The 22,728-nt window shown below is 41.3% G+C and overlaps 1 protein-coding gene and 1 long non-coding RNA gene across 14 annotated transcripts in view; one reads left to right on the top strand and one right to left on the bottom strand.

Annotated features, from left to right (window-relative positions):
- Positions 1-22,728, bottom strand: part of nav1b (neuron navigator 1b) — a 74,701-nt gene that overhangs the window by 30,335 nt on the left and 21,638 nt on the right. For 11 of the 13 annotated variants that reach the window (XM_034870621.1, XM_034870620.1, XM_034870622.1 and 8 more), the window contains exons 4-6: positions 18,530-19,255; positions 11,147-11,249; positions 8,908-9,264 (exon numbers count right to left, since the gene is read on the bottom strand). In XM_034870621.1, coding sequence (XP_034726512.1) covers positions 8,908-9,264; positions 11,147-11,249; positions 18,530-19,255 — 1,186 coding nt within the window. The remainder of the gene's footprint in view (positions 1-8,907; positions 9,265-11,146; positions 11,250-18,529; positions 19,256-22,728) is intronic. The other 2 variants (XM_034870632.1, XM_034870633.1) reach the window with 1 other exon arrangement.
- LOC117944087 lies at positions 2,594-13,911 on the top strand. Its single transcript, XR_004656495.1, has 3 exons — positions 2,594-2,604; positions 3,330-3,333; positions 13,659-13,911. It is a non-coding gene; the product is annotated as an uncharacterized LOC117944087 (long non-coding RNA).

Here is a 22,728-nt window from a genome sequence, read left to right as displayed (position 1 = left end):
GTTTAACTGTTGTGCTGTCACTGTGTTTACCCGTAATGCAGGCATTCAATTCAATGAGATGCTAGTTTGATAGAAAGATTGTTGTGTCTGCCTCCATCTTTTGTCACTCTGATGATCGTCATCTGAAAAAGAGCTATGCATTGTTGCGCACAAAAACCCATAAAACGTTTGTTTGACCACCTATTGGTTGCATCCAAACTTTATTTTCTAACAGCAGAACGAACACAGGGCATGCTTATATCTTTGCTTAGAAAGAGGAAGGATACAAACAATTTACGTTGGGGAAACAAAAAAAGAAAGAAAAAGAACTGTGTTGCTCTCGTCTCCGGTTTATCTCAGCCAGGCCACAGAGCTGCTAAACAAGCTGTCATCTGAAAAGCCTTGAAGTCATGTTTGTACTGCACACAAACAGCTGTCCTCCACCGATAGCCAATAGGGCTTGCGTCAGAAACATCCTTTGCATGTTTGGTGTTGCTTGTTGGGTTATTCACACACTGTTAAAAATCTGTGGGTGGTCAAAGCACCCTGAGGACCTTATAGGTTACCGGGTAAGAAACCCTTTTCATGATCTGACCTTTACTGTAGTGGCAAATGATCTATCGGTGATGTCTGCTTCTGATGCAGGAAACTGTGCTGCATTATGGGAGTCTAATGCGTTTAAAAAAAAGGTACTGGAGGGTATAAAGGACAGAGACATAAAATCTTAGGATATCTAAGGGACTTACTTGATTTAAAAAAATCTTTTTTATGTAGCGTTAATTGATAGCTAAAACATTAATGGGTCATCATAACAAGCAAGGAGCCAAAGTGAAGAAAAAAGAAAAACTGATTGTCAAATTATGATGCGTAGCTGAAGTATGATAATTAACTTAGATAAACATGGTTATTAATATGAAACTATAAAACAGTCTCTACTCTAGAGGCTACAAGATTTGGGAACCAGGCTGCAGTGATTTGCCCCCATAAATCCACAAGAGCATTAGTGAGATTGGGCGCTGACGTTGGGTGATAAGACCCGGCTCCTTCAAACCTTGCTGTTCCAGTTCATCCCAAAAGTGCTGGATGAGATTCAGGTCGGGAATCTGTGCACGCCAGTAACGTCTTCCTCACCAAAACCTCTACTTTCATTATTTGTAGGGTCTCAATTTAATAGCATTTAAAACAAATTGAAGTGGTTTTGTAATAGTATTGAGTAAAAGTTGACATATTCCAGTCTATGATTACCCATCAACATCCATTCCTTTAATTTCAGTCTAATATAATTTCTAATTTCTGCTTTTCTAAATCAAACATAAGGTATCCTATAAATGAGGTTTATTGACCATAAATTCCATAAATAACTGTAAAACTAAAGTTAATAAGTTAGTGTTACGTAGTGTTGAAAATGTAAAAAAGAGTAACAAACATTGAAAAAAAGCGGCAACAGTGTTGAAAAAAGGGACAAAAACGTAAGAAAAAGATCAATGTAAAAAACATCAATAAAAAGCACCTGCAAAAGTTTTGATTTTCAATTTATAACGGGGAAGACAACACAATGGTCTAAGATTTCCCCTAATTAGACATAAGGACTTTGGCAAAAAAAAATAAAAAAAAAAAACGTGGAAAAGGGAGACATATAATGCATCTTCCAGCCTCAATAGTGATTTTTACATGGCACTAGTCCATAACCAATAAGAACATTTTGAGCAGCTAAAACTATACCCAAATGCAGACTTTAGTTAATTTACGAGATAAATTAATTCAGTTAAATTGGATGCATTTGAACTGAGTTGCTGTCACACAGCCAGTGTCCATGTGGTGTCATGACAACACATTTCCAGCAGGAGGCACAATGAGTCAAAGCTACAGTTCAGTGTGCATGCTCTGCAACTGTGTAATAAAGAAGGCACCGCTTGGCATTTAGAATAAAAATAAAAAGCAAAGCGTTTGATGCAGGGAAAGAGCAGACATGTCTCTACAACAGTGGATTTGAATCAATGGTACAATGTGGGGGATTATTTCAGAGACAACATCATAAAAATCACTGTGTTCAGTGATGTATGTCTGTTTAAGTACCATGCATTCAAAAAGGAATACAGATGAGAAAGTCAGCCGAGCTTTGCTTCTGCACATCTCTGATCCGTTGCCTAATTTTGATCTGTATTGAGCTTGACCATATCTAGGCAAATAGGATAAGATAGGATAGGATTGGGCTTCCTAACAGAGCAGTGGTATGTCAGTGAAGTAAATGGGTCTAAGATGCCGCAAGGCCCCAGAAAATGGACTGGAAAAGTATGTACAGTCTCCATCAGCCTCTGACAGGAAACTCCCCCCCCACAGATGTAGCCACATTACAGCTGATGCACACTTTATCCTGAGACCCATAGTCTCATGCGCTTTACCTAGTCTGGAACACTCTGCTCAGGTATTATGGTGTGGTATTGTCCTTTGTTTTGTTTTTATCGTAGCCACACTCTTAATATCAATATGACTGATATGACACTTAAACATTGAACTTTAACTGACTCCTCTTGCTGTCAGAGTAATGCAGATTTGTTATGACGAACTTATCGGAACAAACCAGACATTATTTGCCATACATTAAGCAGATAATCTGACATTTTTGTACCAACTTTTAACAAATCAAGATAAATGATGGATTAAAATGAGGGATTCCCCACCATGTGAGTCACATTAAAAAAAATATATAATACTGTGAGCCAAAACAGTATTACATTTCCCACCTGGGGCTGAGTATTATTCACTGGGAGTATACAAACTGCACACCCAGACTTCAGCCGACCACCCAGACATGATACAGGGATGATTCATACTCCCTGGGGAGCCGATGTAATGGTCCATTATTCAAGTGGCCGAGGATGCTGTTGGCACGGTTTGGTGTTTAGGTAGGTTTTTCACTGACCTTTCCATATTGACCTTGGATGTGTGTGAGCTGTCCAGGCTCCCTGGGTGTGCTTTAGGTCTGTAGCACATAGCAGGGTCTAATGGAGTGGGTGCTTTTCATTATTGCTCGTCCCTCAGCCATGTTGAATTATGAAAATTACAAAAGCATTTTAAAGTGATTAGCGTATAACTACAGTATGTGCGAGAGTGAGTGTTAGTGTGTGTGTGTGTGTGGTATTCAGAGGCAGGAACACATCTCTCCTTGCAGAGCAGTAACTCATGAAGGACTGACCCTTAGTGGTGGCCTCACTAAATCGTAATCCCAGCAGTGACTGCAGAGCACCGGATCAAAGAGGTCAAAACCCAATTTTTGTGCAGATGAGTTATAGTGGGGCTGAGAAAGTGTGTAGAGCTTCAATAGTTAGGGAAGCACTCTGTGACTTTAGAAAGGTCAAACCTGGGCAGGAAAAGGGAAATTGAATGCAGACTGCCGGATGCACAGATCCAGGATCAGATGACTGCAGAAAACCCTTATAAACAGTTTGTCGATACACTTAATTTCCATGCATGAGGCTCTAAGGTATTTCATTACTTAGTAAACTACAAACACTCACTTTCATACGGTACATGCCAATCTTTGACCAGATCCGGTCACTGGACAAAGCTTTATTATGGTTACCATTGAAATGACATTGCCAGAGGGGCAAACTAAGCCAATGGCTTAGCTACAAGACAGAGTAATGTAGGCAAAGATAGCAATGGAATGCATTCGATGCCTGCGAGGGATAAAAATGTCATTTTTGTCAGTAACATGCAATTGTATGGTTTCGCAATCAAAGAAATTCAAAAGGTTTCTTCTTTGTGTGTCGAACAGTATTCAATATCAGATTTCTGAAAAATGTGCTCGAATGAAACAATTTCCCACAACCAGTGCTACTGTAAATCCTGGCAATACTAGCAAGGAAACACAAACAATAGCTTTTTTAGGCAGACGGCTCTCCCCCACAGTGCCAATTACAAGACAAGCTAATTAAGTGGTTAGCATGCTGTCTTCACACCAGTCTGTCTATTTGTGTCACTCTCTCTCTCTCTCATTTTATCTGTTTGTGTTACTCTCTCTCTCATTTTATCTGTCTGTGTTGCTCTCTCTCTCTCTCTCATTTTATCTGTTTGTTTTACTCTCTCTCTCATTGTATCTGTCTGTGTTGCTCTCTCTCTCTTCATCTCACACACAAACAGGCAATTGAGGCACAAAAACACGGCCACATCCTCTACACATACATCCGTCCAGCAGCTATCTGGCAGAGACACAAGGCACACCATCAGCGGGTCAGTGGAAGACAGTTGCCATGGCAGCACATCCAGAGCCATGTTGCCGCATGATCAGAGGTGTGATGCTGCTGAACCCGCCTCCTTTCTCTGCTCTGCATTGCTGTCTGCATGCTGCTGTACAGAAACACCAAATGGTACAGTCCAGTTCCCTAGATGTCCACATCCTGCTCCCAAACCAAACCCCTCTGTCACCTCTGCAGAGCACAGCACAAGCTAGTTTCTTTCACTTGCATCATGTATTTTTCCACAATACTGTATGTAATCTATAAGCATCAGCTACGATGAAACTGGGGCTTGTTCTGTGTCATGTGTGGGGCTATGAACAGAAGATCTAATCTAAAATCTAATACATTTACCAGACGAACACTGTTGCACGTCTAACCTAACAAACTAAAACAAATATCTTTCCTCAGTATCATAAAAGAGATTTTTGTCTCTGTATACTCCCTATCATATCTATACTATATTCTTTATTACAATGATTTCATTGTATATTGCATATTCACATTTAATGAGATATGATATCTCGTCATGTACACTTTTTTTTAAAGAAATCATGCAAACCGTTATACATTGAAATAGATGTAGCAGCAGCAGTAGGTCTAAGCTTAGCTTATTTGCTTAGCCCTTTAGCTATGACAATGGGATGAAGTCAACCAGTTTTATACATCTAGCAATTTGGAAGTCACTTTCAAAATGTAATACTGCCCTAACGTAAACAAGTCTTAGTATTCTAGTGTTTTTCAGGTTTTTCATGGTACTGATGAAAGGGGGGGCTGTGGCTCAGTGTTAGAGCAGTTGCCTGCCAATCGGAAGGTTGGTGGTTCAATCCCTGGCCCTGCAGTCCTACGTCGAAGTGTCCTTGGGCAAGACACTGAACCCTGAGTTGCCCCCGATGCCGCGCACATTTACATTTACATGAAAGGAAACATGTTGCGAAAAAAAAACTAGTCCAAAACCTATAAGACATTGGACTCCTTAATAGCTCTTTGTTAGAGCTGAGTGCCGTTTGCTGCTTCTCACCCCAGTCAGCCAAAGAGTTTGGAGCCTAACCAGATACTGAAAGATATTTGCCTTTTTTTTTTTTTCAATGAGATCTTCCAATTTAAGGTTTTCATTTGCCAGGATATAACGTAAATCTGTCAGATACAGTAATAATATTCAGGCAGATGGGCCTCTTGTGAAATTCACATTCTGCTACAAACATTAGGCTTGAATTCATCCCATTAAATAACTGACATAACGGAAAAAAACAAGCAATTCTTCCATTGGACATCTGTATTAGACATGAAAAGCTAACCTGTGCTTACATACACTACATCTGGGTGCCTGTAAAACATCTACCATAATTGACTGAACACAACTAAATTGACAGACGCTGAAAAGCAGTCATAATTTATACACCAGTTATGGAGAATAAAAAAAATCAACCATACTCCAGCAATACAATATGATTACTACTTTACTCAAACCAGCTCTTTCAATAAGGATGGTGAACCTTTGCCAACACGGTTGCGAAGAATGTAACCACAGGAAGCAGTTATGATTCTTGACGTGGACAGACGTGGTCAGGGCTATTTAAGAAGCCACCTCAGCACTCATGTGACAGGAAACAAAGTCTCTCTTTAATACAAAACCACTACTCCATCGCCTGATCACTGCTGCACACACTCTGGCTCCAAATGAACAACAATGTGTTGCCTGTATCAGGGATTTTTAGGCTTCATTCTTGTTCTATACAGTATGAGGAAGTGGGGATGAGCCATCCATCTTTATATAAAGTCAATGGTCTGTTTGCAATACTCTACAGTGATACTTGCAATGATAGCACCTGGTTAAAGATGAATGGTCCTAGTTTCCCAGGAGCAAACAGAAAGGCTACATTCACTTTGGATAAAAAAGGCATCTTAAGTACTTTTTAGCTTTAACTGGGACAAACCAGATCATCATCAAGCTGTGTGTTGCTGTGCACTGCTCTTGGATGGAAAGATGAAGCTTTTGAAAAGATTGGGATGTATGTGGTATCAGATTATTGATGTGGCAGACCCACAGTTGCAGTGATTACTGTCAGTGTGTGTAGACGTTTAGCCTTTAGGTAGCCAGTGCTGTCTGGTGTGAGTCAATCAATATCCATTACACATTGAGCATCATGCTGTAGCTCCATGCAGTGATAAACAACATGCATTGTCCTATTATTTCCAAGTAGATATTTATCTTTTTTGCAGATTGTTTTAAGCGGTATACTCACAGGTCTTATATAAGCATTAAATATCAAAAACCAGAACAGTATTATTGATTGGCAAGAGGTCTCTACCATTCAGATATAGTGTATTAATTATATGTATGGCTAATTTAAAACCAATGAAATTAATAAGCGTGTAAAATTGGGGCTCCAGTGAAAGGGAACAGATATTGTACATCCATACAGGAGATTACCAGCTGGTTTCCATGGTTACGCAGGAGGAGGCTGATCTATTTTCAAGAGCTGGTAGCCGATGGTTCTCAAAGAGCTGAATTGTGAGCGTGTGACAGGGAGCGTACAGTGGAAATGCAAATGTAACAGAATATGCAAGAGGATACAGTAAGAGGAAAATTAGAGCATGTGCCTACTTCAAGAACTGGATTAGCTAGTTATCTACACCAAAGGTTGTTGGTATGAGGCATGAGGCAGGATTAATTCTTGATATAGAGAACATCATTCCAGTATTTCTGCAGGAGAACCAAGCATGCTTTCTACAGAAAACTAATGCACACGCAGACCAACACGCAGAAACTAGGAGTTCCCACAGTGTTGTTTCTCCAAATTTAAATATGAAACCTACTCAAGGTCAGAGAGAAAAAAAGCACCCATCCACAATGGCCAATAATTACACTGGGGACATTTCCATGTGTCCAAACATACCAATAATCCTCTTGGTGTAAATCATAATACTTATTAGTCTCACATTGCCAGACCTATCTCCACAGCAATGTGGAGTAAGGTCTAGCTACATCACGCATAACTTGGTGGCCCCCTGCACCAGGGCCCCCCCTACTGCAACTCTGAGGAATCCCTAGGGCCCCGGACCCTATGTTGAATTACTCTATCATAGACTGTAATAAATAATGGATGGAGCTTATGGGTCTGAAAAGGGAAGCCAATGCAGAAGTGCCTCAAACCTGCATTTCTTCTCATTTCCAGCAGAGATTGGAAAAATTGTCCAGTTACAAAGAAGAAATAGAAAAAAAAGACCAATTTGCCAAATTGGAGGCTTTAAAACGGCAGACCACAAATCAGTGGGTGATTTACTGCTGCTACATATACTATTTTTACATTCTATGATAAACTACTGTAGGGGCCTGTTGTACCCATCAGGATGACTTTTGACAGCATGACATTGGTGGCCTAACACCAAGCATGATGAGGCATTTTTAGTAACCATGGTTACATAAAATGATTAGCATCTTTTCTGCCCGTAATAAGCAGAGCCGATGAGTCCTCGACCCATGTGACATAATCCCTGCTGAATCCTAACCTACTCAGGGTTCTGCTATCTGATCTCTTTCACCTCCCTCCTAACAAATTGCTAAACTTTTATACAAGGAGAACGTCCATTTATGTTTAAGACAATGCTTCTTTCTTATCGTCCTTGAAAACAATGTTATCATGCTGTTCTGATTCACCTCATCTCCAAAAATGAAAGAACTTCAATTGACCCATTTTACACTTTTTCTTCATTGCTTTACTTTTGACTCATCTAAATGCGTCTCATTCCTTTCCTTGTCCTTATTGCACTCTGTAGTAAGAACGTGACCTGGCTAGCAGGGACTAGTGAGCGCTCCAGGGCCTCAGCTTAAATCCCAACTGCATGTGCAACAGCGATAAAGCTGCTAAACCACACTGGAGAATTGTCCTGGATTCTTTCTCTCCCTCCCTCTCCCTGTGACTCTCTGGCAGCTTTTAACTCGGGAGAGGAAATTAGATAAAGAAGACACATAAAAGATGTGAGAAGGGGGAAGCTAGGGGGAAGGTGAAGGAGGCAAAGAAGAAGAGGAAGACAAAGAAGACAAGAAGAAGACGAGAAACAAATAGAAAGTACTGGCAGATCTAAACAATGTATTGCTTCTGTGTGTTGACCTAATCTTTACAAGATTAGGAATCTGTACAGTCTATAGCGGAGAATGTATTGTGTATCTGAGAGGACACCTGATGACTTTTCAAGTCCTCTCCTGTGAAAAACGTCTGAAGGCCATCTCTCAATATCAGAAAAAAACAACCTCTGACAATTTCATGGGCACTTTGAAAAGAGAGGGGAAAGAGCAGGGAAAAAACCCCGGTATCAGCAGGGATTGCTGATGTAAGCTCTTTGATAGGCCTCTCGAATGCAAAACATCAGATACCAACACAAAGCAGAAAGCCACAATGTCAGTATGTAAAGTTTCCTTTGTAAAACTTTTTTTGCATCACATTCAATGTTAGAATGCACGTATTATATGCATGCTAATTAAATACTGAAATAGAGCACGTACAATGACCAGCAATTACAGCATGACGCCAATCAGCTTACTGCCTACTGTGAGGGAAACTTAAAGTGACAACAACTTTTAACTGCCCTCTGAAAAGTCACATGCAGCGGTCCGCAGTCAGCGATTGGTTCATGTTGTCATGGTAACAACGGGTTCAACCCTATGCTTATCTTCAGATACTCTTACCCATTAGCCAGGTTGTCGTCGTCGTCGTCATGCGGAAGGCTCTTTCCTAGGAGGTCGCTGTCACTCAGGTAACCAGACTTGAGGTCGGCATCATCCAACCCTTCCATCAGCTCGATGCGAGACGTGCTGCTGAGGCGGCTGGAGCAGCGAGCTGGCATCGTCTGGGCTGTATACTGGGAGCCCGTCTTACTCCCCTGGTACCCTCCGCCTGTGGAGGACGGCGCGTCACCCGCTTGAAGACGAGGGCTGGACTGGCCGTGGCGCCAGGAGAGAGGAGATGAGCGGTTGGACAAGCTGGATATGCTGCGAGCATTGGTCTCATCACTGTCGTAGCCCACATTACTGCTGTCCATACAGCTAGAGACACACATGGGGTGAAGGTTGGTATGCGTTATGTTTATGTACTTGAGGCATTTAGCGGAGATTCTTGTCCAGAACGACAGATCAAATCAGGCTGTTGACCCAGATATAGCAGTTGTGTCGTATTGTCTTCAGGAACCAAAGATATCAGAAAGAAATGCGGCCTCCCAGAACCCAAAGTAAAGACAAGGATGACCAGATATCTCGGTTGTGTCTATTCGACCATTTCATTTGGACTTTGCTTTGCATGACACACCCAAAACTACAGCAGACCTCTTTCCATTATTCTAAATAGAGGATATGAAGGTTTTCCTATTCACCCTTGCAAGTGGGTCAGGGTTAGAAACGTCCTCCAAATGGCTGTGAGCTTCTTCTGTGTCTGCCGATTATATAACAATATGAACCAGCTCACCCCAATAAATATTGCAATGGCTACAACCATGGAAGTATTTTTATCCATAGTTGATGGATAATTCATCTTTATGGAGGCCAACTGGTGCCACTCCTGTACTGAATCTGACAGAGTGAGAATTGTTACTTTTGCCAATGAGGGCTTTAATATCTTGCTAAATCCACATCTGAATGATTGAAGATAACTACTACTGATATGGTTGGGAATTACAAGATGTCCTCTCAAGCATCCATTGACAAGGTCTGGCATAAACTCAAGATTTCACAGACAAGATAATGGGAAGAGGTAAACGAGGGATGACAAGCTCATAGTGTTACTGATCTAACTTATTTAACGCATTAACGCAAGGTAACGGTTCAATCAAGTAAATGGCTTTACATTATGACCAATGCTTGACTCCAGAAAACAATAAATACATGCATAGTGTTTCATAAAGACTGTGTACGGTGTAGGCAGCTGGATTTCTGAGGCTGATAGTCCTACATATATATTTTAGAGTTAAAACATCTGGTATTTATATTTGTCTTTTTGACCATGTTAAAAACCTTTTGTTTAGGATCCTTAAAACTTGGTTTTATTTAGTTACAGTGACCAAGATATGTACTTAGCAGGACATTTCACAGTAAAATGATGGACAATAAAAACAGATTGGCAGATGCAACTACCACCATTCTAATGGCTTCTAAAGTTGTTGTCACATTAAGCAGATCGAGAGCATTGACAGAAGCCATGTTTCTGGCCACCTAATGAATTTAAGTTATGTAATTTACTGGCACTGTTTCAGGGCCTTTCTTCTTTCTTTACAGGAACTGTCGTTTGCAGAAAACAGATGACTACAGGGGTTCATGAGAACAGCTTAAGTGTCCAGCGCAAAATCTAAATAATAAGCTAAAATTGGCTAAAACGCTTCCTATAGCTGCAGAATTGAGTTATTACTCTATATGTCAATTCAAATTACAACTCATGCAGGTTTAAAGACGAGCAGAATTGTGTTCCTGCTTGTATTCATGCTACACAGAATATTAAATCTCAACTTTGATGTCCAAATGAAAATTTAAAGACCTGTCCTCCAGTGCCTTAGGTTGTTGGGGCTGTTGCAACAAATTACTGCCTGGGCCTTTTGCCTGTGAGAGTCAAACAGAGATTCCTAGAATGAAGTCATGACCATGAAGCAGAGATGGGCTATTTAAGAAGGATGGAAGCCAGATGTGCACCAGGTGGCAATTCTCCAAGCCGCCACAGCACAACTGTTTACTCATAATCGTGTTATGTATCGATCTAACAAGATATCCATTGCTTGTACACATAAGGTTTTTTCAGTTTAAAACAAAGACTTGGCTCAAGGTTTTATGATTTCATTAACAAAACAAACACTGTCTTTGGTTTAAATGTGATATTAGCCAGTGGTGTAGGAGACAGCATTATGACACAATTTAAAATTAAAAGTTCACAGATGATTGTACTTACCTATGACTAAGCTGGGAGCCCCGCAGACTCGACATCGTATCTTCCAAATTCTGACGGAGGTCAAGAACATTTTGCACAGTCCGCTTCCTCTGGGACTCAGGGTCTGTGGGTCATTCATGCAGAACAAAAGGTCATAAAATAGTTAGTGTGTCAATATAAAACTCAGGCACAAGCTGCTGTTTTATTATGGTCTGGGTTTGTGTTTTAAGGGGATCTATGCTTGCACAAACACACACATCTGCCTCCACATGTATGTGCTCTCTCCTGCATTCTAGTGTCTGGACTGATGTGACAAGTGTCTTCCTTGTAAGCACACAGCAAATGTATCTTCAGATCATTAGGCAGACAAATTTCACTCCATGGGCTCCCTCACCATGGAAACGTCCGCCCAACCCTGCTTGTGCACTGACAGGGTGCATCCTGAAGATGAAATAGTGAAAGGTTGCCTCAGAGCACACCAGGGCGATGTATTTTGACATTCATGCCACCCTAGGATCTTATAGAAAGAGTTATTTTCTTTCGAGAGCTTCGGTTTTAAAAAAATAAAAGGAAATTAAATTGTATTGAGCATTAACTCAGAGTCGTTTAGCTGAAGTTAACAATTAGCTGTACGGCAGATAGAAGGATTTCAGTGCAGGTCAGCTCATTTGGACAAGGCTGTGTATAATGTAAAGTGTGCAATCAGTGGGTCAGAACTGTGTCAAATCAATACTACAGTACAATTACAACTGGTGTTGTGCTAGCTGTTCCAAATCAGGGAAACCCCCCCCCGTCTCAAAACAAAATCAGATGGGGTTTTCCACTGCAGTGTGTGGAGGCAAAAAAAACCTAGGGAAGAAAGAAATTAACGCTGGAGTAGCTAGAAGAGAGGCGATGTTGTTAGGGGAGCACACGTCAAATAATGTTATGCTCTCATAAGGGGATGCTGAACTAATTCAGCCCTGTGTGTAGAGGGCATCAGTCTCATACACATTTACATACAGTTCACACATTTAAAATTCACACAGCGCTGGAGATTTAGGGGGATGAATCTGCAAAGAAACTGAGGGCTGGTTTATTACAGAACTTTGATGCATTAGCTTATTTCAATAGTATACTGTATATACCATATATTACATACTGTCCACGTATGGCATCAGTGAAAAACCAACAAATAGTTTTCTGTAAAAAGTGTGTACCCACTGTGCAAAAAGTATAACCCAATATGGGTCTGTGTTATGTATGTACAATGCTGACAAGCACTGTCATTTATGAATAGTCTGTGAGAGCTGATCTACATGAGATATTGAGTAAATCTTAAATCTGTGGATGAAAACTTGTCTAAGCTCAGCTATAATTAGCTTTTTGGAGGAGAGATTCTATGGTGCGACTTGATTTATGTAGTTACAAAGTTTTTGCAAGGTTTCTAAGGCCTATCAAAAAATACACAACTACACAATTCTTATTAATATTCTTCCTTTAAAAAAGAAATCTGCACAATTAGTTTATAGACTAGAGAGCTCCCCGGGAAACCCTGTGTTCGAGATACCTGTAAACAAACGTTTTCCAATCACATTATGGGGTCAAATGTGATGGCTGCCTGCGTTATGTTCATATACAGTAGAAAAAACTAAATTACGGTTTCAATAACATGTGTATACAGTACATTCTGCACACTTTGGATTGCTACATTTCATACTTTGGCAGGAAACAAATTAAATCTGTTGTAGCATTTTGCTGATACATTCAGTATTGACTTTTTTGCAACTTGCTTATGATAATACGGTAGAAAGCTTAATCTGTGTTGCATATCACCACCATCAAAACATATTTGCTAATGTAAAATTGTTGAATATAAAAATGATTTTTATGAGACAGGGTTGTCCTGGAGAGTCTCCACCACTCTAAAAAGAAGCCTATGTTTGGATGGGAATCTTCATGTGATCCCAAACAGGCATTTACATTAGTTTATTTGACATTATGAGAAGGGAGACATCTACTTATATAAAGGCTAACTCAATAAAGTCCAACACTTATTTCCACAGTAGTGCCTAAAAGTCCTTGCGTCTAGGAATACATTTTTTGTCACTTCACAGCTACAAACCCTACCACCTATATTCAAAATCTGGCATACTACACATTTATTTCTAATGAATTCCTGGAACAGAGCCCATGTTTATACCAGCTGTTTTGAGTGTAAACTTTATGCATTATCCACTGTGTTCCTGTAAAGTGACTGATAGACCTCTGGCACCCTGCATTGCAGGGATGCCTACAACACAGATAAGGAAAGCTCGGACAGAATACTGATGCAGACGGGAAATCGGAAAAGACCTATGAATGATGCAACACCACAGTAAGTGCTCTATGGACAGAGCAAAGTGCAGCAACATTAATTAGAAAGTATTGTTAAAGGCATTCTGATACTACCTTGCAAATGCAGCTGAATCTAAATTAAAAGGTCTTATGTCTTGCCTCAATTCATTGAAACAAATTTATAGCATATAAGTAATAACATAATTTCCATTACAAGGTCTCATGGCATGACAGTATCACTTTATGAGTTATTTTAACATTAATATGCGTTCCCACAGCCTGCCTATGGTCCCCCAGTGGCTAGGAAGGGTGATAAGTGTAAACCGAGCCCTGGGTATCCTGCTCTGCATTTGAGAAAATGAAAGCTCAGATGGGCCAAAATGGAATCTCGCCCCTTATGACCTCATGAGGAGCAAGGTTACCTCCCCTTTCTCTGCTTTGCCCACCCAGAGAATTTAGCCCACCCATGAGAGACATCATGGCTTCCAAAACGTGCAAAGTGGCAGTTGGTCAAGGCCACACCCCCAGCCTCCACCTCAAAAGCTACAGACTCAGAAATACATAGTACATACTAGGGAAAGCTCATTGTAGGACTGGCTCTAGCAAATATAATTCTGCACCGAGGCTGAATTTTGGGAAAGACACTAAGGTCCCCTAATACCATATCTGAAATCTCTTTTTATATAGACAACTAAGGTCTATACAAAAGCCTCCAAAGAGCACAATGTCATGGGACCTGTAACAATCACGACAACAAGTCAGAGCAACGATAGTCTATTGACACTTTACAGTTTATCTAAAAGCTCACTCATTGGATCAGATTTCACTAGAAATCTGTGGCCCTTGACAAAATAAAGAGAGCTTGCTTTATGGCACAAAACCAGAGGAGGTTGATGAATACCGATGGGAAAATAACTATCCCTCTCCAAGAAAAAGAAACACTCTCAGTGGTGTCAGAAAGAGGTGGAAGTGGGCGATGTATTTTTGGAGGTCCACGTAGATTGCTCATACTGAATAGCTCTCCATTAGTGGGTAGAATAATAGGTTTACAAATAAAAAAAATCATATGATTCTTGGACCTGCTTCAGTCTTCACTATAAGCTGAAACATTCACTCATGTTGCAGCTTTGGCTCACTGCTGCCACCCCCAAATAAAGATGGGAGACTTTTTTGACAAAGATGCTCACTCTCAATCTTGACCCTAAAGTTGGGTTGGGAACCAGAGGGTTGCTGGTTCAAGTCCGTACAGACCAAAGTACGGAGTGTGGACTGGCAGCTGGAAAGATGCCACTTCACCTCCTGGGCACCGCCAGATGCTCTTGAGCAAGGCACCGTACCCCCCCAACTGCTCAGGGTGCTGGTCCAGCACTGGCAGCCCACTCACTCTGACATTTCTCCATTTCCACATAGGTCCTGATCCTGTGTGTCTGTTTCAGGCCCGTGTGTAGTGATTACTAACAAAACAGAGTGTAAATTGTAATTTCCCCACAAGGAATCAACAAACAGTATAAACTTAAACAAAAAAACTCATCTTTTTTCACATAATATTTACTACTTGTGTTCAATGAAATAGAGAGACTCTAACAGAGGATGTCTGCCATTTCCACTGGGTATTGAAATAGTACATCATTACTTTATTTACATTAATATACATTACATTATTTGACTAAAAGTCCATTTACTGCTTCAAAATGTTACCTTTACCTGCACTGTACCTTTAAGAGTCAACATTTTTTGACACCCTTCTATGGCTTAAATAATAACGTGACCATTGCTTAACCAGTATACCTATTCTACTGCTTCACTAGTCAACATAGCTGTGGGCCATTGCTATGTTGGAGATCTTGCATAACAGATCACATATAATTACAATAAAATGAGGTTTGCTCATCCCCCATTTTCCAGGAGTCCTGCTGTCTGTACTTCTCCAATCTTCTTCTTTTTCATGGATATATCGTCATAATGACCTGGAATCTATGTGTCATGTAGGATAGATTCATGGTCATTGCAGAGTACTGTGGTACTTTCATAATTTTGAAGATAATCAAGCATTTCATTTAGTGTTTTTTTTTAATTTTTTTTTATTTATTGCACGGCAGACATTTGCTCTGCGTAAAGAGGAAGAAGAGCTAAGTTATACAGAAGCTGCAAGTATTTATTAAGATTATTAAACTACAAAACAAAAGCATGGACCTTCTATTTGATCCGGATGAAGAGGTTTTGTTTTATTATCTGCAGCCTTGTCTTGTGACGAGGCAGTAGTAAATGTTGTTCCAGTACTGTACGTGACAGCGATGGAGCAAAAAACTTACATGGCGAGTTTAATTGTTGAGCCTTTTTAGTAAGTTCATTATTCTTGATGTCATGTTGGTAAACAAAGAGACCCTTTATGGCCAAAAATAAAAACCTCCTTTCAGCGAGTTTATAATGAGATACTGCAGTAACAGAGCACAGTATTTAACATTACACTGGCCTCAAATGTATAGTAGATAAAAAGATCACAGAAGATACAGTTACAAGCATGTTTACCAGCCGAGTAAAGAAGAAGGCTCCAGTCCAATACACCGTGGTCAGATAATGCTGCCATCAATGCAAAAAACATTGGTTGGTTGGCCTGGTTTTGTTTTTGTTTTTTTCCTTTAATTTGCACAAAGCACGTGTCTCATTTTAAAGGCTCACATGGGATCATCTTAAATGATGATAAATAATTCATTAAGACAAACTCCTGTATTTATAGAATAACACCTTTCAATTGATTTGGAAACACCATAGAGGTCAAGGCGTTACACTGAGGTGAAAAGATGGATCAGCTCGAGGCATTTTGCAAATTGTATGCCATTAGATTAATAAAGCAGCTGTGGGTGTGGTGCCGGATTCCGCAGAGCATTTCAAAATTTAGTTTGTGGTTTCACACTCGAAGAGACGCACAAAAACAAGGGCGCAATGCTTCTAGCTTTGCTATTGTTTACGGGTCATGTGACCAACATGAGGGCTAGACATCTATACAGGCTTATGAGGCATAACAGATTAAATCACCACAAACCTCTTCAGTAAGATGCAACAGTGAACATGCTCTCCTGAGGATATTGGAACAATGGAAAGAAAATCTATTGAATAGTACATGAAATGCATGTTGGTATATGGCATGATTAAATAACACCTCTCAATGATAGGATTGTAGGAAAACATTTATTCCAAAATTGTAAATTTTTGAGAAATGTGCACTATAATATTATCTTTAAATGATAAAGAGAGTAATGGTCATTCTTTCTAACCAGTAGCTACTTTAATTGCCAACAGATTTAAGGTCTGAACTAGCCTGGATGCTAGCCAAACTTAGCCCCACCCACAACATTTCAGGTCAGGAACTTCGGTCTGGACTTGATCCGTTGTGGAGCAGCTATGCTCGAACAAGAGCTGTTAGGACCAATCAAATTCTCATACGATGATGGCCAAGTGATCAACAGTAACGTAATGATGAACGCGAGCATACAACCTTGGAGCAGAACCGAGGGACTGCGCCCGCCCATGTCGCCCTGCAATGTGCATGCTCATATGACGGTTCTAATAGCTGAAATAATGGGTATAGCTAATGGTTGTAATTCACATCCATGGTATTATCTTAGGATACATCTGATGGATGTATATATGCTATAAAGCCTGTAACATGGATGGAACGTCATTAGCGTTTTCCAAACTGCCAGGGGCCATCGGCTAGTAGCCAACATCAGTGGTTGCCAGCAGTTAAGTTCTGCTGACAACTATGCGTTGCCCAATATACGTCAAATACTCCGTTGCTGATTGGTTGTTGCAGAGGCATTTTCTTTCCTAGTTCAGATGAAACCTTCCCTATAATAACCGCCCAACAAAGCATTGTTAGACTCATATTCTGACTGGAATCCGAGTATGACAACATCACTAGGTCTGAACTGTAAAATAACTCAAATCTAAGACGTAAAATGACCTAAAGACAGAGGAAAACCTAATATGAATTATACTGCTCTTTTCAATGGCCCTTTAGTTTTTGTTGTTTTAACAAACAATGACACCTTTTTTGGTATACAGGTCATAATTACCTCTACCAAAGAGGTTATATTTTCTGCTTTGTTTCTTTGCTTGTCTGTCATCAGTATTACGGAAAAACCACTGGCCAGATGTTGGAAAGGTGTAACATGGGCCAAGGAAGAACATCTCACATTTTGGATCCACATCATAGGGCAGATAATGGGAAGTGTGTTCAACAAGGAAGATGATTTGATAAAAGAAAAGGAAAAAGAAAATGATGAAGTCACTAGAATCATGATCACCACCATATGATCAATACACTCATTATTCATCAAGCCTTCCCTGCTGATGAACCTGACCTACCAGCTCCAGAGGGAAAGCCATTTTCTCTGCCATTTGCACCACTGTAGTACACAGGGTATAAACCATCTGTCAGTGCTCCACAGATGAATGGAGCTGGGGGGAGGCTAAATATGTGTCTGTGTGCCTAAAATGAATTCAATATGGCATGCCTTCTTTTCCACCTCTCGTTATAGAAGCCTACATGGAGCAGTGGATGGACTCTCGAGTGCATCGTCACATGTTGCAGCAAACAAGAGCTTTAGAAAGGAAATCGGTGTGCCGGTAATAATCCCAACCCCACAGGCTTTTTTTCATGCAATCAGCCGGGAATGCTAGGATAGGAAGCCAGCATATATCACATAATCAATTGCCTCAGACACCTGAGCTACATGCTGAAGGAATAAGAACAATAGAGCATTAGTACAGCTTTTGGCTAGAAAACCAAACTGATGCAGCATTCAATGAAATAAGGAGGCGGGGCATGTTTGGCAAGCACAACAAGGATGTCTTCTTTCTTTTTTTCCCCCTCTGTAGGTGAGCTGCATTAAATCCGTTCAGGGGGAAATATGGGTCCGCAGCAGCAAGCAAGTGCCGTGTGGTGGCTGTATGAAAGGGGGTGTGCTGCCGAGAAGCACTGAGAAATCTTACAAGCGGGGCGTTTGGTTCGTAGCACATGGCCAGCACACGTACTGTAGGGGCCATGGGGTGGGTGAGGTATTGAGACCGCTCTGCCGTACTCACCTAACATCTGACTGAAAAGCAGCTGCTCCAGGTCGCCCAGCACTGTCACCACCAGTTCTGGGTCCACCTTCAGGAAGGGCTTGTCCCCCCCTTCCTCTCCTTTGGACTCTCCTCCGGCACCAGCTCCCTGCTTCTTAGCGTTGGCCTTCGCCTTGCTGGACAAGATCTCGTCATCCGACTTGCCATCCTCAGGTGCCTTGCTTAGGGGCTTCACCTCAGCGTACGGAGCACGAGGTATGCGGCTCTGCTTGCTCAGAGCAGATGGAGCAGCCAGAGGGCTGAAGGGCTTGGGTTTGCCCTGGAACAGCGAGTGTTCAGATTTGGATAGGTTTCGAGAGAGAGTGCCACCCCCTCCGGCACTGCTGCCACCCCCTGTGGTCTTTGGCTTGCCCATTTTGCTCTGCCCTGCTCCATGCTTGGCCATGTCATCACACCATTTGGGCTCATAAAGGTGCAACTTCTTCTCAGCATCAGTGAGTACAGCCAGGTTTGTCATAGACCTCTGCTTGCGAAGACTAGAGGAAACTGGTAACCTGCCGTCAGAGCTACCCGCCCGGTAAACCTTCAGTTCACCCCTCGGTGTGGTCTGGGGCACTCCAGACTTGGCCCTCTTAACTGCCATGCCAACTCCTTTGCCATCTGCTTGGCCGTATGCCTTTGTGCTATCCGTCCTTTCCATCTTGAAATCTCCTTCTCTGCCTTTTACACTATTTCCAAGCATGCCTCCTGCATGAGACCATATAGAAAAGCATCAGCAAAGAGGAAACAGGCTTCCGTATCAAACCCTTTTTCTTCTGCAAAAACATACGTAATAATGTTTCCTCTAAGGCAAATCTTGAAGCCTTCCCTTTCTTCCCTCTGTCTCCTTTTCTCCCTCTTTCCTCCCGACAGCCTGCTGCAGTTGCAGCTGTTGCAGTGCTGCCCAGGCACTCCCTTTCTCTCCTTTCCTTCCGTCCTCCTTTCCTCCGATTTTTCCACACTCCTCCCTTCAGCACACCCTCCTGCCGCTGAAGAGCGCAGCAGCGGAATGACAGCGGCAGTACCATCGCTCCCTCCTCCCCCTGCTTTCTTCTGCCTCTCTCGCCTCCGACTGCCCTCCCATCCTCCCTCCCACGTTTTTTTCCCCTTCATTTAAAAGATGCTTTTCTGTGTCTCAGCAGAATATGTGAAAAGCAAGAGAGTGATTAAAAAACGATCATCTCTGGCTTATAAAACCAGGCACCATTCTCTTCTCACACACGTTTTCCCCCCACCTCCTCTGATTCCTTTGTTCTTCCCCTCCCCCTCCATCACCTCTAGTGTTCCCTGTTCAATACACTCAGGATGCATGATTTGAAATGTTAGTGGATGTGTTATTAATTTAAATGGATACTCATTTGGATATGCAACTACAGACCATATTATAAATTATCCTCACTATCAAAAATCCCACACAATGCATCAACTGGAGCACCCAGATTATCTTTTGATCCTGTCTGAGCTTCCTTATATCAGTTCCAGATTAACAGATGGATAAATCATATGCTAAAAATCAGTAGTGAGGTTAGGGTTAGGAAAACTGCATTCTCGTCAAATATCAACAAGGACATAATAGTTGAAGGCTAATGAACATGTATGTATGTACAAAGTAAAAAAAATAATAAACTGAAACATTGTGGGACGTTAATTACAACAATAATTGGGTACTTTTGTCCACGGTTTGAAATGAAAAAAGTCAACTCATAATTCTAGCCTAATGAATGATTTCACTTCAGCAGACAGAGAGCAACAAGATGTGCCAGGGAAAGGAGAAACACACCCAAAACCACACTTCTGGTTTGGAAATAGCTTCAAGTGAGCATAGGACACATGTACACACGCAATTGTGTTAAATTAAAAATCCAGTCACATTGTTTGGAGGCATGTTTTCTTTGCTAACATATGAGTGCATCTTTTTAAGTTATTCCACACTGTTGTCTCTCAGGAGGATGAAGGAGGCTCGCATGAAGCACTGCTCCATGGAAACCACCCTCTCTCACCGCCTGTATGTCATTTGCTCCAGACTTCACTACACCGAACAAACAAGAAACATTTACGTTTTCCATAAACTACTGTGCAACAACCATCATGTTATTATGTGCTCATTAAATGAAATACAGGCATCTTCTATTATCTAAACCCAATGATGGTGAATGGAGTTATTTTCTTTTTTTATTAATTGTTTGAGTTGTTCTTTTCAGCATGGCTGAATACAAACATGCTCATGCAGTGGATGTGACTGACCGGTTAGCTACAATGCCTAGAGGGGGGAACCACACACACACACACACACTAGAGGATGGATACCCGACCCGAGCCCGACGGTACCCGACGGGCCGGGCCGGGTTCGAACAGATTTTTAGAAAGGATGCTCGGGTTTGGGTCGGGCTCGGTCACATCAGCGCGATAAGGCATTGGACATTTTTTTTTACCGCATCTCTTATTGGGGCGGCTTATCAATACAGGTTAAGCAAGGTATTTATTTTTCTCAGATTTACTGACATAATCCCCCACATATGATGTTAATAAAAGCGGGCTTTTCACACAAACAAACGTACATGTGTCATTAGTATGAGAAACAAATGCGATTTTAACTGTGTTGGGCTAGGGTCGGGCTCGGACATAAATATCTTAATGCCTGTCGGGCTCGGGTTGGGTTCGGTTACTGCTCTGTCGGACGCGGGCCAGGCTCGGACAGAAAAATCCGGCCCGATCCGCACTCTAACACACACACACACAAACACACACACACACACAAACACACAAAATGGGTGTTGCATCACACTCCATTGCTTTTTTTTATTTGGGTTTCAGGGCACCTGGGGCGGCTCATGGACCACTGAGGGTGTCTGATCTGGCAATTAGTTCCTAGAAACAATGTCACGTCTTGTTCCTCCACATCACGAGTTCCGAGGCTCCCCTGCTGACTCCAGAACCACCGGCTGTGACCTTACTCCCATGATGTATTGGAAAGCCTATTATTTTTTTTTGTTTTGGAAAGTTGGAATTTCTTAATGAATCATAAGATAACAAATCCCGACAGGCCAAATTTATTGCAAGCCTTTGATGTTTTCCTGGAACATATCCCTAAATCCAACGGAAGCAAAAGCAACACAGTTCTATCAGGAGTTCAATCAACAACTCATGAATCCTGTTGACCATGATGATCCTGTGAGTTTTTCTCTAGCGCCACCATAAGGCTAACTTTGTGTGTAATGAATTTATTTTTATTTTTAGTGAAATGTCTTGGCTACTTTTGGATGACTCGACATACAATTTGGTACAAATATTCATTGTCCCCAGAGTATAAATGGCGAGAACTTTGGTAATCCCCTAACTTTTCCGTTCGTGCCTCCATGAGGTTGATATTTATGGTTTTGGTGAAATGTCCCGACAACTTTTGGACGGACTTCTGCAAATAAAAATGTAGAAACTAGGAATCGTCACCACTTCTCAGGAGAGAGGAAGGGTGGAGCTGCATCTTTCATTTGGTCTCTTTAACATCTGGGTCTGATTCTTCCTTTCCAACTGGCCATCTGAGTAATTGTGTGTGTGTACGTGCATATGTGTCTGTGTGTGGGGTATGACAGCAAAGTTACACAGCTGTCTATTATTCATTTCCCTGGACAGCACATGTAATCATTTAGGGGCTGCTCAGCTGCTGTAAGCAATGGATTCAAGAAACTCCACATGTGCTCAAACGGGAAAACAGCGGAGGACATCAATGTAAATGTGCAGACAGTCAAAGCAGAATTAGTATGTCGAAACATGGTGTTAAAGTCACACGTAAAGTTTATGTTTGTGCATGGTGTTAGAGTCATGTGGTTTTTATTGTACAGTACAAAACACCCCTAAATGGAAATCTAATAGAATCTTTGTGCTTGCTGGAATGGGAGCAGCCTAAGGGATGAAGACCGACCTGATCACTTATGAGGGTTTCTTCATGTGCTGAGCAAATGTCCTATTCATGATGAATTCAAGCTGCTGGAATGGATCAAAAAGGGAAAACTATCTTGTATAAACATTTGCCAGAGTGATTAATTTGCTGTTTTGTATGAATCCTGGAGCAGTGAGTCTCCCCACGGTGTAACTTTTAGACATTTCTTTTTACCAGACATCCTAACAGAGCTTATGTTTTCTTCATTAAAAAAAAAAACTATTTTATTTTATTTTTTTAAATC

This window comes from Etheostoma cragini, chromosome 4 (assembly GCF_013103735.1).
Source record: "Etheostoma cragini isolate CJK2018 chromosome 4, CSU_Ecrag_1.0, whole genome shotgun sequence".
In the NCBI taxonomy this organism is placed as follows: Eukaryota; Metazoa; Chordata; class Actinopteri; order Perciformes; family Percidae; genus Etheostoma; species Etheostoma cragini.
The sequence above is the reverse complement of the archived record's forward strand: the minus strand, read 5'-3'. Positions and strand labels throughout refer to the sequence as shown.